The following is a 20,005-nucleotide window of genomic DNA, read 5'->3' on the forward strand; positions in this document are numbered from 1 at the left end:
AGTAGTTCAAAACTTATCTTCTTTCCCTCGTGTAGTATATGGATATATAGTAAACAAGATTTAACAGCATTAAGATCAGTTTATAGCTCTTTTCAGAGAATTAGTTAACAAAATGTTTTTTTAAAGATCAGTGATACTCTGTGTTGACTAAGATATCCTTCAATTAAATAAACAAGTATTTATATTCACTGGCCTAGAAATCTGTTATCTTTATGACTGAAAAAAAAATCACTAATGATTATTGCCCAACTAGCCTGTAATAAACTAACATATGTGTAGACAAGTTAATTACTATAATGTGGCTCAGAATTCTAAACAAAAAACCCAAACCGGGAGACAATGGAGTACACATTTTCTTGAGAATTGTTGGATAACTATGAAAGTAGTTCTCCAACTATGAAGGTCTGGTTGTGGTTTCACTTATGTAAAATGAAAATAATTCAACAAAGTGTCTATTTTGGCCATAATGAAAAAATGTCTGTTTTATTGCTAAGAATATTATATGCCAATATTCTTATATGCTTGAATCTATCTATTTATCTATCCATCTATTCTGGGGGAGACGACAGTATGTGCAGTTTATTTGAGGGCAGAGTTTAATAGAAGATGCTGTTCTAACAATTATAATATCTTTTTTAGGAGTTTTCTAAACGAACAGAAGGTATTGCAGTCCAGGCTGAGAATCTTGTGAAGGAAGCTTCAGAGATCCCACTTGGGCCCAAGAATAAGCAGCTGCTTCAGCGGCAGGCCAAGTCAATCAAAGAGCAAGTCAAAAAATTAGAAGACACACTTGAAGAAGAGTATGTGCTTGACAAGTCCTAAACTTTCTTCTCTGAGATAAAGTTTCATACACTCTTTCCTGTATATTGTATTCAAAACATTCTTTTAAAATCTCCAAGTGTCTGTGTATTTCAGCATGTTTTGAGGAAGCAACTTACAATTCAAAAGAAAATATCACCAATAGAGAATCCAACATCTGTAACAGAGCAGAAAAATATAAGTGATGTGGGTTTTGCATCGTAAACTGATTCTGTTCACGAGAAAGCCATATCTATAAAATTTAAGTGGCCTTTGTACACTGGAGAAGGGAATCTAAAAAAAGAACCAATATTTAAGATAATTTTTTTACTGTATTATTCTGCTGTCACCAGTTAGAGGGAAGGGTAGATTTTTGGTTGTGTAGATTATAGGCCTAAATACATATGGCATAGACCAAGCATCTTCAACTCCAAGAAGCTCACAGAGCTTGCTTACAGTGCCTCAATATTCAAATTGTCACTGATTGTACACTATTTCCAAAAATTAATTTCAAAAATATATTTTATTTTTAAACATCTAGTGTTTAAATATCTAAAAAGAAAGAAAATAGTTTGGCCTATGGTATCCTGTTATGTACAAGATAGACACACACAAAAATTTGGAGGGGATAAACATATGACCAATGTTCCTCAAAATAATATGGCTGAACGGTTCTATTTTAAAGATTATTTAGTGGCAAATCACCAACATGTATTGTTTTTAAGGTATAGGACATAATTTCTAGATGGGTTTTAAAATGTAAAATTCATTTTTAATACTATTAACACCTTATAATTAATGTTGTACCTTTGTCTAAACTTTAAAATTTATTAAATAATTTATTTAAAGTAAATTGTGACTTAAACCTTTAAATATTATCTATCAAGGTAGAAATAGTAAAACTTAGAGTTTATTAGAAAGGAAGTTACTTCCATTAGAAATATCCACTTGAATCTTTATTTCATTTAAAAAATTGAAATATAATATAGCGTGAATTAACTGTACTGATGAGAGCATAGAGTCATCCAGGGTATACATTTGAGGCTGCAGTATTATTGAATTTGACAATCAGTGATGCCATTGTATTTTCCTTGATGTCTTCAAGTGCCTTTTGGTAAACAGGGAAATTCCTTCTTTTTTTTTTTTTTTTAACCCAAGGACTTAACAGTTCAATGATATACTCTTAGTTTCCCAGTCTTTTTCTAAACTGAAAGCCATAATCACCTGGTTGTATATGCATAACTATCACATGGTTATATGTGCATAACTAATACAAACTGGGAACCTATAATTGAAATTTTATTCACTAGATTTATTACAAATAAAGCCCAAGTTGTCTAAAAGCAGTTAGGGTGCTCATGTACAAGAATTTATAAAGTCTTTTAGAATCAAGGTCATACAGACATCTAAGAATATCTGAAATTGTTATAGATAATAGATTGCAGGTTCCATTCTAATAACAGAAACAGTTCCTGCGCGACAGCATGGGATTCAGATTACAGGCTTTATCTTGATTCATAAAGATGTATTTTATAAAGATCTCTGAGTATAAAGCATCACTGCAGTATCTCTCCTCTAAGAGCAAAAGGGCCATGCTGACAAAAGTAGGACTGTTAAAAAAAAAACTGTGTGCACTGGAATCAAGGTGAGAAGTTTACTAAAATAAGTTCTGGCAACTACTGTTCACGGGCACAGTTTAACAAGGTTATGCCTGGATTCAAACTCTTTGGACCCAGCAATATTTTGTTCAAAGCACAGTTCCATCCATAACATAGCTTAGTGCTACCTCATTCTCAGAGGAGACAGGAATACTTGAGGACTGACTAACTCAGATCAAATCTGCATTTTTTCCCCCTGTTCTAATAGTTTCAGCTTTGATGTGGTCACAAATGTCTTCACTATCTTTTCACCTGGTGATTTAAAGGAAAATGTATTGTTTTTCTCTATTAAGATACTGCATTTTATTTACTTAATTTGGTTAATTTTAGTATTAAAACCATGGAAATGGTGAAAAACAAGTGGAATCATTTTGGCACTAATTTTGAGACCCTGTCCGTCTGGATAACTGAGAAAGAAAAAGAACTCAGTGACTTGGAAACTTCGTCATCTGCCATGGACACACAAATCAACCAAATTAAGGTGACCTGCTCACAAGTTACATTTATAATCCATGTCTAGACTTTTTTTTTTTTTTTTTTTTCAGTATGTGGGCCTCTCACTGTTGTGGCCTCTCCCATTGTGGAGCACAGGCTCCGGACGCGCAGGCTCAGCGGCCATGGCTCACGGGCCCAGCCACTCGGTGGCATGTGGGATCTTCCCGGACCGGGGCACGAACCCGTGTCCCCTGCATCGGCAGGTGGACTCTCAACTACTGCGCCACCAGGGAAGCCCCATGTCTAGATTTTAAGAGAGCCTTTCTTACATTTCATCAAATGCTATTTGTCCCCAGAACAAGTCTATCATTGCTATGTGACTCTATTAAAATTAAATTCACACAAAATGCTGAGCTAAAAGGTCTTGATTGATACTGGGCAACACTTAATAGATGGAATTATGTATTAATATTGTCTGGCTTATGCATTCAAAGTCGTTATTGTGTGCAATATCATTAAAATGTTTTTATGGTTACATTATTCTTTTCCTTGATTTTGAATTAACCCCATTAGAGTGCCCTGTTGATGGATTTGTACACCATGAAATGTGTTCGTCATCTACAACCTTATTTTTAAGAACTATTCTAAATGTCTAGCTCAAGTATTGGTGGCATTTACCCTCACCAACCACAAGGAGGGTTTCAAGAAATTACTTTCTTCAGGTGAAGTAATCAGATTCCATCAATCTAATTGCTGGCATTTATGATGCCCTTGGGGGCATGGACTGAGATGCTCTGATATGTTATCCTCCAGTTCTAAAATAACCAAGTACATAGACTATCATCGTCCATTTCATTCAAGTAGCTTAAGGGAAAAAATGGGCTGAAAGAAATGAATTCTGAATGTTCATTTGTCTTTCTGTTATGCTATTTTTACACAACACATTTTCACAATTCAACCGCTTCTTTTTCTAACTCAGCTCATTTTTTTGGAGTGGGAAAACCCTTTGCCATTTCATTCGACTAAATATAGTAAAATAAATACCAAGGTGAGGGAATGTTTCACATTATGACTCAGAACAAGGCATTGCCATGTGCACAGTGGGAGGATGCAATATTGTTTAGCTAAGATTACAAGCCGTGCAGATTGCTTATCACACATCTTCTGCAGTCAAGGATACATGGAGTCTGGTGTATGCAGTCTAGCTTATGTCTTGTGTGATATACTAGGCAAAACAGATGCCCAGCCATTAAAGAATGAAATATGTTTAATCTTTAAAACTGTTTTTAAAAGTTGCCATTTAATTCTAAGAAAACAAAGAATAACGCATTTAAATAGTTTTGTCTCAACATTCTTCCTTCAAAAATTTTTGACGTACACAATTTAACTTGTTTATCCTTTCTCTAATTCATTTTTCTATTTTCTTAAACCTTAATTCCAAAACTTCTGAAATATGTCAGTGATCAACTGTCATCACATTGCTTTTAAGAAACAAAATGATTAAGTATTTTATTTTTAAGTATATAAACATTCAGTTGTGGATTTCCATGCCATCAGGCTGAAATACATTTTAATATTCCAATATGGCACTTTGAAAACTATCTAAAAATGAATATGAGTATCAGGAAAAATATATTTGCTAGAAATAAGCAAAGATAGAGTTGAATACACTGTACTGTGGAGTTGGGGCTCATAGGTTCACTTTCTATTTCCAAACAGAAGACTACATTATAGGAAATATTCAAAATATGTTAATACTTGTCATAGTATTTTCACTTCAAACTCTTAGGATTAAAATTAATGAAGCATTTGAGTGTTGTTGTGAAGATATTTACCTATAAGCCCATTTTTGTTCTTTATTACATGCTATTCCAAATTGACTAATTTCTTATTCCTAATTGATAACTCACAAATGATAAGAACATACACTGGGTTCATCTTCCATCTTCTGTTCATGGATTGGAAATTTCTTCTGCCACAATCCAACAATATAATTATATAGTTTGCATCTATGAATTTGTTAATGCCATATATTACTCTAAGAACTAAGAACTTTCATCTTAACTAAGATGGTTTCACTGAGGTGTTGGAAGCACCTAGAACAACTATTAGCACATAAAAAACTCAAAATACATTTGTTGAATTTATGAGTAATTTTTCCAAAAAAATCATCTTAAAAAACAGCAAAACAAAGAAAGATTGTATTAATGCTCAAACAACAAATATCTATCAGATATACCACTATAGTCATGAATATGAAAAATAAAAACAACTGATGTGTACCTGGCACTAATCTGATGCCAGCTATTTCCAAGAGTCTTATCTAAACAGAAGTTATTTCTGACTCTGTTGTCTCATCTAGACAGAAGTCACACATTTATTTTTTCTAGGGTAACAGTATTTTCTATTTAAATTATTTGAAACTGAGACTTGTCTGGATTTTTGGCTTTATTTTAATTGAATGATTTGGCTCTTTTTCTCAGAGATAGTTTTTCTTCTCTTATAAATAAATAAACCTCTGTTTATAAGAGGCCCCCCCAACACATGCACATGCACGTGCATGTGCCCACTTTCAGTACTTTTCTTGTGTTGGCTAATAGGTAAAATGTCCTCCTGCCCCAAATGGAAATCATAATCTGTAGGCTCCTTACTGTAGAGTCTGCAGCTAGTGAATAAAGCAGTGGTTCCCCAAGTGGATTTTCTGGGTCAGCAGCAGTGCATCACCTGGGAAGTTGTCAGAGCTGTGAAGTGGGCCCTGCCTGAGACCTAGTGAGTCTGACTCCCTGAGGTTGCAGCCAGGTGACCCTAATGTATTCCAAATTTTGAAACCATTGGCATAAAGTATAGGTGATAAATATGAAAAGACTGGGTTTAGGTAGGAGCAGAGTCAGAAAAGCTTTTAGTTTGGTAAAAATGAAATACTCAGCTTCATTTTAGGAAAATTAAATGAATGCCAATATTAGCATTCCTATGAGTTTGGGAACATACTACTTCCCAGACCAGTTGGTCAAAACTCTTGACTCACAGGATAAGCAGAGAATTCTCTGTACCTTAAGAGAGACTGTAAGAGTTCCAGGGACATGTTCTTGCTTCACTGTGAGCAGGGGTGGCCTTTTCTCCTTATTCTCCATCCAGCGAGCATGCCCACCACCAGTTTGTATTTTTCAGACATTGTCTGCATACCTGTCCTCCCCAAACGAGGTCAGGAAACGCGTGGTGTTTGTTTGTAGCTAGCTGCTTTCTAATGGTGCAAGTACGTTGAAATGTCAGTTAAGGAAAAATTCTGCTGATTTTCTCTCTCTGCAGATGATTATATCATTTCTGGAAGGCAGGCTTGCTCAGCCTCCATTGTCATTTTTCTTGTTTTAAATATTAGGTCATGATTCAGGAAATAGAAAGTAAGATGAGCAGCATTACAGGACTAGAAGAAGCAGCTCAGTCTTTTGCTCAATTTATTACCACTGGAGAATCTGCTCGAATCAAAGCCAAGTTAACACAGGTAATAAGATACTGGGAAGAACTCCGAGAACAAGCACAGAGTCTGGAAGGAACAATCCTGGGACATTTATCTCAGCAGCAAAAGTTTGAAGAGAATCTTAAAAAGGTAACAATTGGTCCTTGTATGCTCAAGTTACCTATTTCACATTGCATTTTATAAATTGTCCAGAAATAATGGAATAAGGAAAAGACACAATATGCCAATTATTTACCAAGTTGTCAGTGATGACTGAGTTTGTAATTTATATGTAACCTTTTTTCAGAGAATATAAAAATGCCATTATATATTGTGTTCAGATAGGTATTAAGTCTTAATTATATTCCTTTCAAAGAGTGGAACACATTGATTTGGGGTTTTTAAAAATATATATTTTATCATCACACTGAACGTTTTCCAAAAAAGATAGGAATGCTGTTTCCCCAATAACCTTCTCTGCCTTGATGTATGTTTTCCCCATCATCATTTTTATATATTACCAATGTTTTAGATCCAGCAGACGGTGTCTGAATTTGAAGATAAACTTGCTGATCCAATTAAAATATGTTCTTCAGCTACAGAAACATACAAAGTTCTCCAAGAACATATGGTAAGAGCATGTTTCAACGTTTCTTCTTATTTATCTACTCAGAAGTGTGATAATTCCTGCTTGAAAGGAAAACAGTAAATATTTTTATTAGAGTTAAAATTGAAAAAAAATGTATGTTACTTGAGGAATAATATAGATCAAACATATTCACTTCATATAACACAAGAAATATAACTGTGCAAATAAGTTTTCATTAAAAATGTATTTTAAAGAATAGTCATTTAAGATATATTTCTCTCTCATAATTAGAACATATAACTTTTTCAGATTATAGCTTTAATAAACCCTGTTACCTCTTGCCAACATTATAAAAAATTAAATGTGAAGAAAAATATGTATATATTTGCATAGCAGATTTCAGACTCTAACCCACTACACTCAGATGTGCAAAGACTATGTCCTCACTGATCTTTTCCCCAGTGACTAGCTTTTTTGATCTGGTCCCTGAACTGGTAACCACTGTGAGATATTTTGCAAAGCAATAGATGCCTCTGGCAGAATTCAGAGGAAGCAGCAAAGCAAGAGAATCATGCACAAAGAAATACTCAAAAGGAGTGTGTTAATTAATAAACCAGAAAAATATATATATATATATATATAATCCCTATTATGTGTGCATGCATACACAAATACAGAGAAAGGGGCCACAGTAATAGCAAACAGTTGACAAAAGCACAAGTGGAAGAGGAAGTGGAATTTATATTGTTTGAATATTTATCATAAGAATGCATTATTGTGTTACTTATGTAATTTTTAAAAGAATAACCCCCAAATGAGGAAAAGTAGGACAATTAGATTTGATAGAATTATTTTAATAGACAACTAAGTTAACAATTGAGTGCCAGAGAGGATAATATTGTATGTTTCTAATATTTGGATTTCCTAAAGCAAGTTATTTTTCTCTATCTTGATTTTCTGATCTGTAAAATGGGGGCAAATGAAAGAACATACCTCTTCCGGTTCTTATGAAGATTAAATGAGATAATATATGTAATGTACATAACACAGTGCCTGCCACATTCTCAGTTTCCCTAATTGTTCTTATCATAGATTCCTGATGGCAACTATGTCAGCCATAACTTCCCATATATTTTTTAAATAAAATTACAGCATGTTGCATGTAGCTCTTATAAATTAGGAGTAGGGTTTTTTTTTTTAATACATTTGGTATAACATGAATGACAGTTTTCACCAATTATCTAAATCCTTAAGGGAAAGTTGTAATTATTCAGATAAACAGCAACAAATTCTTATTTGGGGAATGGTCTCTCCATTCTCACCTCTGACTTCTGCATTCATGAAGTAACTTGCTTGTCACTTTCACTATGTCTTGCTGAAAATCATGGGCAGAGATTTTTTTTTGCTGAAAATCATGGGCAGAGACATTTTTTAGTACCATTGTTGTTTATTATGCCTTTGGGAAAACGTTTGGTGATAAAGGGTCTCAAAGAAAAACTTAGGTCTCCTTTCTTGATGCTGTGCATTCATGGAACTCTTTTGCTCTCACATCAGGATCTCTGTCAGGCCCTGGAATCACTGACCAGCACGGTGGCTGCCCTGTCAGCCAGCGCCCACAAGGTGTCTCACAGAGACTCCTCCATCCAGGAGGCTGCAGCCCTGAAGCAGAGCTATGAGCGTTTGCTGAGTCAGACTAAGGAGAGACAGACTGTGCTCGAGAAGCTGCTGGCCCACTGGCAGAGGTGAGCAGCCTTCCTTCTCCAGTTGGCAGCCAGGGTTTCAATAGCTACTCCTAAATAGGAAATTCTGGGCTTTAAGTGATGGGAAATGATCATCTCACATGTAAAACTCATCAACTCATGTGCCTACCATGGGAAGACATTGATCTTCATTATAAGATGAAGATCCCTGATTGTGGAGGGGATGTATGAGTATCTTTACACATTGCACACATCTAAACACATGTGCAAGTTCATACACAAACATGAAAGGAGTGGTTTTTTCACCTTCACGTCTAGAAAAATACAACAAACACTGTGGTATTTATAATGGTTACTGTTGAACCCCTCAACTTCAGAAAAGTTTTCAAGTATGATAATTTTGCATGAATTTGTTTCTTATCTCTGCTTTGTGTAGGCTAGAGAAAGAACTGTCTACCTTTTTGACTTGGTTAGAGCGATGTGAAGCTATAGCCAGTTCCCCAGAAGCCAACATTTCTGCAGACAGAGTCAAGGTGGAGAATGAACTTCAATTAGTACAGGCAAGTTCAAGGAAGTGAGAGGAAAATGAAATGCTCTTTGTTATGGTTGCATCGTAAAACAAAATCAAGTACGAAATCTTTTCTGCAACTTAACTTCTTGTTTTCGTTTCATGATCCTGCAAAGAAGAGCAGCCCTGACCTGAAAGACAAAGTCATGGTGAACTTTGTGATGATCAGTTTCCATGATGTATTAGAAAATCCTGTAACATAATGTCTGGCACTTTAATGCAAATTATCTGGCAGGGGAGTTGAAGGAGAAATGGGTAGAAACATAGATGAAACAAGGTTGACCATCAGTGAATAATTTTTGAAGTTGGGTAATAGCTGTATTCCTTCTACTTTTGCATTTGTATGAATTTTTGGTAATAAAAAAGTCACAGTAATGATTATTTTCAGGCAAGACAGCAAAAAATGAATAAGCACAAATGCAGAAGATAGAAAGACAAAGAATACTTGCTTATTACATTCTTGAAGAAGCCAACTTTTTATACTTAAAATAATCTTTAAGTATTACTGAAACTACAGATAATGTTACTGATTTCTGGAGATTAATGACTTGCTTTAAGCGACGCGATCTGTGCCAGAAAATTCAACAGGCAGTATTGCTTCACAAAAGATATTTATTGTGTAACAGATTTACACCCCAACTTTCTCCCATCACCTTTTACAAAATGTTTAAGAGGAAACTAGTTCTTTTAGTTTTCATAATTGCTTCTCTAAAAACTCCATCAGAGCATGTCTGTAGCATCTGATCCTATTCCCCCATCTTCAGATGTTCTCCTACCTTGACTTTGAGGGTTTCTCACACTCTTGGTTCTCCTGCCTTTCTAGTTTATTAAGCACCAATGTTCTGCATTAATCTCCCAAAAAGTCCCTGCTCAGAAACCTCCAGTGACTGTCCTGCCTGAGGATAAAGGGCAATCCTCAGTCCACAATCCAGTGTTTATCTTCTTATAAATGCAATGTGAGTTGTTCTAAGAAGGGAAGTCATAGCTCCTTTTCTTAAATATGATACAAAGATATCTGCCCATATAAAACTGTATTCCTGGACTTCCCTGGTGGCACAGTGGTTAAGAATCTGCCTGCCAATGCAGGGGAGACGGGTTCGAGCCCTGGTCCAGGAAGATCCCACATGCCGCGGAACAACTAAGCCCGTTGCCACAACTACTGAGCCTGTGCTCTAGAGCCCGTGAGCCACAACTGTGGAAGCTCCCGTACCTAGAGCCCATGCTCTGCAACAAGAGAAGCCATCGCGATGAGAAGCCCGCACACCGCAACGAAGAGTAGCCCCCGCTCGCCACAACTAGAGAAAGCTCACACGCAGCAACAAAGACTCAAAGCAGCCATAAATAAATAAGTAAAGCAGTAAATAAATAAATAAACAAAATACATCTGTATTCCTACATGTCTCTGTGTGGAAAACAGTGCTATACAAATTAGAAGACCAAGATTGGCCCCCATCCAGGCACTGTGTCAGCCAAGCTGCCTCCCTACCATGGTCTGAACATTCCTTGTACATTCCCACCTCCTGGCCTGTGTCTTCATCCTGCTCAGCGTAAGTCCTGGTTCTGCTTTGAGGTCTTTCCTGTTGTCCATAGGCTGTGTACTCCTTCCTCTGATACCTGTAGCAATTTTGCTTGTATCACACATGTGGCCTCACTAGGGAGGGGAAAGAAAACATTTTGACAAGCATCAACTATGTGCCGTGCTACAACTATCTATATAGTGCTTATCTTTTATCTCTTATTAGGTAGGAACCACAGCTTTTATGCACCACTCACATCACCTAAGAGATTCATTGCCTGATTTAAAAATAAGTAGTTCTGTTGCAAGAAAGTAAAATGCAGACCCTTTAAGTTCCCTGGTTTGGCCTAATGTAGTCCCTAAACAGAGAGACACACTGTGTTCCCAGTACCTAGAATTGTACCTCTGTCATTGTTAGATATGCTGTGTTTTTCTTCAGCAACAGTTTTTCTTTGATTCTTTTCACCTACTCAGTTTCTTTATTCTGAAAGAAATTCTACAGCTTCTAAATTTGCCTAACTTAATATAACCCAGGCACTGGGAAACTAATTCAGGTTTCAGAAGCAATTTTTTTTGGGGGGGGGCGGCACGGGGGCCTCTCACTGTTGTGGCCTCTCCCGTTGCGGAACACAGGCTCCGGACGCGCAGACTCAGTGGCCATGGCTCATGGGCCCAGCCGCTCCGCGGCATGTGGGATCCTCCCAGACCAGGGCACGAACCCGTGTCCCCTGCATCGGCAGGCGGACTCTCAACCACTGCACCACCAGGGAAGCCCCAGAAGTATTTTTAATGTTGCATTAGAGGTTAAGTGGATCCTTTTCTAAATCAAGGGATAAAAACCCTTTTTAGCCTGGTCTCAATGACCTCCGTTTTGCAAGAACACAAAGCCTTTGGATAGCAACCACCTGTGTCACATGGTCCTTCCTGGTCAGTCTTATTGGGATGAGATCTGTAATCCATTCTGTTTTTTCTCAGGGGCTGCAAAATGAAATTGTATCCCAGGCCTCAAACTACAGCAACCTATTGCAACTAAAGGAATCCCTATTCTCAGTGGCCTCCAAAGATGATGTGAAAATGATGAAACTACATTTGGAGCATCTGGATGAGAGATGGAGAGATCTGCCTCAGATAATTAGCAAAAGGTTTGGTTTCAAAAAAAAGCTTCTAGTATTGTTCATTTTTTTAAATGGTGAGCATATAAATTAAGAAAGCCTAACTTTGTTTACTTTTATTTAACCCAATTATTCAGGGCATAATTATAGAAGGGAAGAAAACTACTTCATTCATCATTTTAAAAATCAAAGTGATTAATAGTTAGTATTTCTAATGAACCTCAATTCAAAATTTTAGTCTTGCAATCAGGGCAAATGATCAAATTAGCTGAACAATATTGAAGAGCATAGGATTACTCGGGTTTGTATTATTACTGCCCAAGCTGTTTATGTACAGGAGAAAAAAGGTAATTAAAATTTTGCCCCACAGGATATTTCTCAAGAGGATATGTATTTTTTTTCCATTTCATTCCTATATAGATCTTTGTAGAGAGCAGGGAAATTATTATTATATTAAAAGGAGACAAAAATGGATTAAATGTTAATTGACTAGATGATTAACAATTGACATTTATTCCTTTCTAAGATGCCAGAAAACAAATTTTTGACTTAAATTGGTATTGATTGCCCATGTAATCTTGAATAAGGCATTTAACCTTTCTAGTCAATTTTTAATTTATTTATTCAGCAAATATTTACTGAGTTTCTACAATAAGTAGTGCACTCTTCTGAGTGCTGGGGTTAGCAACAGTGAGCAGAGTTCTGCTCTTTACCTCTGTGGAACTTGTATTTGTTCCATTGTCTATTCATTCATTTATTCAATTAGCAAATGTTCATTGGGTACCTGTTGAGTACAAGGCACCATATCAGAAACTGAAACCATAAAAATAAATAAAACCTGACTTCAACTATTTTAGAGATCAGCATGGGAATAACAAGAAATCCAATGAGAGGTGAGCATAGGATATTATGGGAACAAAAAGAAAGGACATTTGAATGGGTTCATGAAAGGCTGACAAAAGGTTTTCATGCCAAACTCTTGAAAGATGAGTAATTTTTTTGTAAAATAGAGGAGGATCTGCCTTCTGCCTGTCTCCCAGAGGGAAAGTAAAGGGTTTTAAAATGATGCAAATTTATAAAAGCATTAAAAATATAGTATATGCTTGTAAAGATAATGTGTAGAAGGTTTTGTAAGGATTAAAACATGAAAGTCTATTTAAAAAGTTGAACTCTGGATAGGAGCCATTGTAACAAATATTAATATTTGGTTAAGGTATTATTCTTAATGCCAGCTTTGGACTCTGACCTTAGATCACCTATTGTTTATCCATCTAATTTATTACACAAGCAGTGATTGATCCCTGACCATATCCCAGGCACCTTTCTTGGTACTAAGGATATAGCAGTAATCAAAGCAAGTAAAGTCCAATCTTTTATTCAGTGAGGAAGAGGATAAATGTATCATTAATCAAATGAATGAACAAGACTGTTTCCAGTGGTGTTCAGTAATATGAAAACAACAAAATAGGGTTATATGTCAGGGACCGTAGATTGGGAGGCCAAGCCACATCTCAGGGGACGTGACATCTATTAATATCCGGATGCTGTGTAGGAAGCAGATTCATGGTACTTTGGGGGCAAAGGATACAGGCAGAGGGAGTCAAAAGTCTCTAAGACCGTAGTGAGCTGGGATATTGGGGAAACAGAGATGAGTGGCAGTGTGAGGCCTCGCTGTATCAGATTTTGCCTTCCTATGTGCAGCAGGAAATTACCCCTGTGTCTAAGCTTGGCAGAGAATGTTCTGATTACATTAAGGTCATTTCTGGCTTTTACCTACAACGTGGATTGAAGGGAGGCCACGGTGGCAGGAAGGAGACCAGTGTGGCAGCAGTTGGAGGCAAGGCGACAGATGAAGAGAGTTAGACCAGAATGTAGAAGCGGAGAGAAGAGCACAGAACGTACCGTGATGGGGGTGCTAACGGGATCAACGTAGAGCAGATGTGGTGGTAAAGAAATGGAGGAATGAAGGGTGACTCGTAGGACCATCTGGGTGGATGGTGGGCACATGAACGGAGACAGGAAAAGTGGGAGAGAAACGGGGTTTGAGAAGTAGAAAACATCAAGAGTCCCGGTCTGTGTATGACAACACTGCTTTTGCCCTTGGTTAAGCTTATTCCAAAAAACGTATCATCATTCTGTCCAGCTGTGGGGCATTTTAACTTCAACACCTTTCTGTACATAGGATTCACTTTCTTCAGTCTGTGGTCGCTGAACACCAGCAATTTGATGAACTGCTGCTTTCCTTTTCTGTCTGGATTAAGCTGTTCCTCAGTGAATTACAGATGACTTCTGAGATAAGCATAATGGACCATCAAGCAGCTCGTACTCGACACAAGGTAAAGTGCACTCTTTTAAGATTGAAGAATTTATTTATAAGAGAGAGCTCTTGAATTATAATGGGATGCAACATTAAAAAAAAACACTTGACAGCAATTTAACTTCTTATTAATATGCAAATGTTTTAATAATTGAGCATATGGGTCCAGGCGATGTGTTATACAGACAAATTAAACAGATAAAGCTACTTCAGATAAAACAGGCAACCACCTTAAGACACTGTTCATTCAAAGTGGAGCAAATGATTTGTAGGGTGAAGTGTTAAAACTGTTCCTTTTTTTAGCTTCGTTTGCTTTGTTCAATGCTGAAAACTACTACTGAATTCCAATGCTTTAATGATAGAGTTTTTCTGAATTACTCTTTAGCCTGAAAGTTATTTAAAATTTATGATTTATTTTCCTTATTTATAATTTATACATAATATCTATCCAGGCATCAAAAAATAAAACATTTAAAAAATCAGATACTGACCATCAAGCATTGGGATAGTCGGAGATAAGCTACATAGTAAGTTTATAACAATATTTAATAATAAAACACTTAATATTTATTGAGTGCTAACTCTGTGCTGGGTTTGCTAATTAGTTTTACCCAAAGAAAAAGTACTTTCTCACATATTTCTGTTATGAGTCAGGGATGCTGTCTTACTTAATGACTTACATTTCAAATGGATGGCTCCTCCATCCTTGAGAAAGATTTTCTGAGTTGTAAAGCTGGCCAGAGATTTTTAAAAATTTACATCGCAAGGGGCAGACAGTGGATTTGTAAATTTTCTAATATAAATGCTCAAAGAAGCCCTCAAAAGTTTAGTAGTCAAGCTGAGGAGAATATTTAGGCCACTGTGGTCAAGATCAAGACAGATGATGATTTGTCTTTAATGGGAACCATGCTGAAATCGTTGGCAAATCTCTGCTGGATTTTAAGCCAGATTTATTGAGAGCTAGCCAAATTTCCTATACAACAGGCTCACCCTGGTTAATCTACATCTGTTTAAAAAGAAGGCAGCTAGACTTCCGGGTAAGATGGCGGAAGAGTAAGACGCGGAGATCACCGTCCTCCCCACGGATACACCAGAAATACAGCTACACGTGGAACAGCTCCTACAGAACACCTACTGAACGCTGGCAGAAGACCCCAGACCTCCCAAAAGGCAAGAAACTCCCCACATACCTGGGTAGGGCAAAGCGGAGAGATTCCCGCACAGAGGATCGGTGCCGAGCAGCACTCACCAGCCCGAGGGGCTTGTCTGCTTGCGCGCCGGGGCGGGCGGCGCTGGAAGCTGAGGCTCGGGCTTCGGTCAGAGCGCAGGGAGAGGACTGGGGCTGGCGGCGAGAACTCAGCCTGAAGGGGGCTAATGAGCCACAGCTAGCCGGCAGGGAGTCCGGGAAAACTCTGGAGCTGCCGAAGAGGCAAGAGACTTTTTCTTCCCTCTTGGTTTCCTGGTGCGCGAGGAGAGGGGATTAAGAGCGCTGCTTAAAGGGGCTCGATAGACGGGCGCGAGTCACGACTGAAAGCGCAGAGCCCAGAGACGGGCGTGGGACGCTGGGGCTGCTGCTGCCGCCGCCGGGAGGCCTGTGTGCGAGCGCAGGTCACTGTCCACACCGCCCTTCCGGGAGCCTGTGCAGCCCGCCACTGCCAGGGTCCCGGGATCCAGGGGCGGCTTCCCTGGGAGAACGCACGGCGCGCCTCGGGCTGGTGCAACGTCACGCCGACCTCTGCCGCTGCAGGCTCGCCCCGCACTCCGTGCCCCTCCCTCCCGCCCGGCCTGAGTGAGCCAGAGTCCCCGAAGAGGCTGCTCCTTTAACCCTGTCCTGTCTGAGCGAAGAACAGACGCCCTCCGGCGACCTACACGCAGAGGCGGGGCCAAATCCAAAGCTGAGACCCAGGAGCTGTGAGAACAAAGAAGAGAAAGGGAAACCTCTCCCAGGAGCCTCAGAAGCAGCGGATTAAAGCTCCACAATCAACTTGATGTACCCTGCATCTGTGGAATACATGAATGGACAACAAATCATCCCAAATTGAGGAGCCAGGAGTCAGTGCTGTGCCTCTGAGGTGGGAGAGCCAACTTCAGGACACTGGTCCACAAGAGACCTCCCAGCTCCACATAATATCAAACGGCGAAAATCTTCCAGAGATCTCCAACTCAACAGCAGCACCCAGCTTCACTCAACGACCAGCAAGCTACAGTGCTGGACACCCTATGCCAAACAACTAGCAAGACAGGAACACAACGCCACCCATTAGCAGAGAGGTGGCCTAAAATCATAAAAAGTCCGCAGACACCCCAAAACACACCACCAGACGTGGACCTGCCCACCAGAAAGACAAGATCCAGCCTCACCCACCAGAACACAGGCACTAGTCCCCTCCACCAGGAAGCCTACACAACCCACTAAACCAACCTTAGCCACTGGGGACAGACACCAAAAACAACGGGAACTACGAACCTGCAGCCTGCAAAAAGGAGACCCCAAACACAGTAACATAAGCAAAATGAGAAGACAGAAAAACACACAGCAGGAGAAGGAGCAAGATAAAAACCCACCAGACCTAACAAATGAAGAGGTAATAGGCAGTCTACCTGAAAAAGAATTCAGAATAATGATGGTAAAGATGATCCAAGATTCTATTTCCCAGATCCAAAATCTTGGAAATAGAATAGACAAAATGCAAGAAACAGTTAACAAGGACCTAGAAGAACTAAAGATGAATCAAGCATCGATTAAAAACACAATACATGAAATAAAAAATACTCTAGATGGGATCAATAGCAGAATAACTGAGGCAGAAGAACGGATAAGTGAGGTGAAAGATAAAATAGTGGAAATAACTGCTGCAGAGCAAAATAAAGAAAAAAGAATGAAAAGAACAGAGGACAGTCTCAGAGACCTCTGGGACAACATTAAACGCACCAACATTCGAATTATAGGGGTTCCAGAAGAAGAAGAGAAAAAGAAAGGGACTGAGAAAATATTTGAAGAGATTATAGTTGAAAACTTCCCTAATATGGGAAAGGAAATAGTTAATCAAGTCCAGGAGGCACAGAGAGTCCCATACAGAATAAATCCAAGGAGAAATACGCCAAGACACATATTAATCAAACTGTCAAAAATTAAACACAAAGAAATCATATTAAAAGCGGCAAGGCAAAAACAACAAATAACACACAAGGGAATCCCCATCAGGATAACAGCTGATCTCTCAGCAGAAACTCTACAAGCCAGAAGGGAGTGGCAGGACATAATTAAAGTGATGAAGGAGAAAAACCTGCAACCAAGATTACTCTACACAGCAAGAATCTCATTCAGATTTGATGGAGAAATTAAAACGTTTACAGACAAGCAAAAGCTGAGAGAGTTCAGCACCACCAAACCAGCTTTACAACAAATGCTAAAGGAACTTCTCTAGGCAAGAAACACAACAGAAGGAAAAGACCTACAATAACAAACCCAAACCAATTAAGAAAATGGGAATAGGAACATACATATCGATAATTACCTTAAATGTAAATGGACTAAATGCTCCCACCAAAAGACACAGATTGGCTGAATGGATACAAAAACAAGACCCATATATATGCTGTCGACAAGAGACCCACTTCAGACCTAGAGACACATACAGACTGAAAGTAAGGGGATGGAAAAAGATATTCCATGCAAATGGAAACCAAAAGAAAGCTGGAGTAGCAATTCTCATATCAGACAAAATAGACTTTAAAATAAAGACTACTAGAAGAGACAAAGAAGGACACTACATAATGATCAAGGGATCGATCCAAGAAGAAGATATAACAATTGTAAATATTTATGCACCCAACATAGGAGCACCTCAATACATAAGGCAAATACTAACAGCCATAAAAGGAGAAATCAACAGTAACACAATCATAGTAGGGGACTTTAACACCCCACTTTCACCAGTGGACAGATCATCCAAAATGAAAATAAATAAGGAAACACAAGCTTTAAATGATACATTAAACAAGATGGACTTAATTGATATTTATAGGACATTCCATCCAAAAACAACAGAATACACATTTTTCTCAAGTGCTCATGGAACATTCTCCAGGATAGATCATATTTTGGGTCACAAATCAAGCCTTGGTAAATTTAAGAAAATTGAAATTGTATCAAGTATCTTTTCCGACCACAATGCTATGAGACTAGATATCAATTACAGGAAAAGAGCTGTAAAAAATACAAACACATGGAGGCTAAACAATACACTACCTAATAACAAAGTGATCACTGAAGAAATCAAAGGGGAAATTAAAAAATACCTAGAAACAAATGACAATGGAGACACGACGACCCAAAACCTATGGGATGCAGCAAAAGCAGTTCTAAGAGGGAAGTTTATAGCAATACAATCCCACCTTAAGAAACAGGAAACATCTCGAATAAACAACCTAACCTTGCACCTAAAGCAATTAGAGAAAGAAGAACAAAAACATCCCAAGGTTAGCAGAAGGAAAGAAATCATAAAACTCAGATCAGAAATAAATGAAAAAGAAATGAAGGAAACGATAGCAAAGATCACTAAAACTAAAAGCTGGTTCTTTGAGAAGATGAACAAAATTGATAAACCATTAGCCAGACTCATCAAGAAAAAAAGGGAGAAGACTCAAATCAATAGAATTAGAAATGAAAAAGGAGAAGTAACAACTGACACTGCAGAAATACAAAAGATCATGAGAGATTACTACAAGCAACTCTATGCCAGTAAAATGGACAACCTGGAAGAAATGGACAAATTCTTAGAAATGCACAACCTGCCAAGACTGAATCAGGAAGAAATAGAAAATATGAACAGACCAATCACAAGCACTGAAATTGAAACTGTGATAAAAAATCTTCCAACAAACAAAAGCCCAGGACCAGATGGCTTCACAGGTGAATTCTATCAAGCATTTAGAGAAGAGCTAACACCTATCCTTCTCAAACTCTTCCAAAATATAGCAGAGGGAGGAACACTCCCAAACTCATTCTACGAGGCCACCATCACCTTGATACCAAAACCAGACAAGGATGTCACAAAGAAAGAAAACTACCGGCCAATATCACTGATGAACATAGATGCAAAAATCCTCAACAAAATACTAGCAAACAGAATCCAACAGCACATTAAAAGGATCATACACTATGATCAAGTGGAGTTTATTCCAGGAATGCAAGGATTCTTCAATATACACAAATCAATCAACGTGATACACCATATTAACAAATTGAAGGAGAAAAACCATATGATCATCTCAATAGATGCAGAGAAAGCTTTCGACAAAATTCAACACCCATTTATGATAAAAACCCTGCAGAAAGTAGGCATAGAGGGAACTTTCCTCAACATAATAAAGGCCATATATGACAAACCCACAGCCAGCATCGTCCTCAATGGTGAAAAACTGAAACCATTTCCACTAAGATCAGGAACAAGACAAGGTTGCCCACTCTCACCACTCTTATTCAACCTAGTTTTGGAAGTTTTAGCCACAGCAATCAGAGAAGAAAAGGAAATAAAAGGAATCCAAATTGGAAAAGAAGAAGTAAAGCTGTCACTGTTTGCAGATGACATGATACTATACATAGAGAATCCTAAAGATGCTACCAGAAAACTAATAGAGCTAATCAATGAATTTGGTAAAGTTGCAGGATACAAAATTAATGCACAGAAATCTCTGGCATTCCTATATACTAATGATGAAAAATCTGAAAGTGAAATCAAGAAAACACTCCCATTTACCTTTGCAACAAAAAGAATAAAATATCTAGGAATAAACCTACCTAAGGAGACAAAAGACCTGTATGCAGAAAACTATAAGACACTGATGAAAGAAAT

General features: G+C 38.1%; 1 protein-coding gene across 17 annotated transcripts in view; it reads left to right on the forward strand.

Moving 5' to 3' along the window:
• The window catches only part of SYNE1 (spectrin repeat containing nuclear envelope protein 1), a 472,944-nt gene that overhangs the window by 170,736 nt on the left and 282,203 nt on the right, over positions 1-20,005 (forward strand). For all 17 annotated transcript variants that reach the window (XM_082633720.1, XM_082633725.1, XM_082633723.1 and 14 more), the window contains 8 exons: positions 640-800; positions 2,787-2,937; positions 6,268-6,495; positions 6,878-6,976; positions 8,489-8,676; positions 9,071-9,194; positions 11,694-11,860; positions 14,013-14,166. In XM_082633720.1, the coding sequence (XP_082489846.1) occupies positions 640-800; positions 2,787-2,937; positions 6,268-6,495; positions 6,878-6,976; positions 8,489-8,676; positions 9,071-9,194; positions 11,694-11,860; positions 14,013-14,166 (1,272 nt within the window). The remainder of the gene's footprint in view (positions 1-639; positions 801-2,786; positions 2,938-6,267; positions 6,496-6,877; positions 6,977-8,488; positions 8,677-9,070; positions 9,195-11,693; positions 11,861-14,012; positions 14,167-20,005) is intronic.

Source organism: Mesoplodon mirus (assembly GCF_964341445.2).
Source record: "Mesoplodon mirus genome assembly, chromosome: 10".
Taxonomy (NCBI): domain Eukaryota; kingdom Metazoa; phylum Chordata; class Mammalia; order Artiodactyla; family Ziphiidae; genus Mesoplodon; species Mesoplodon mirus.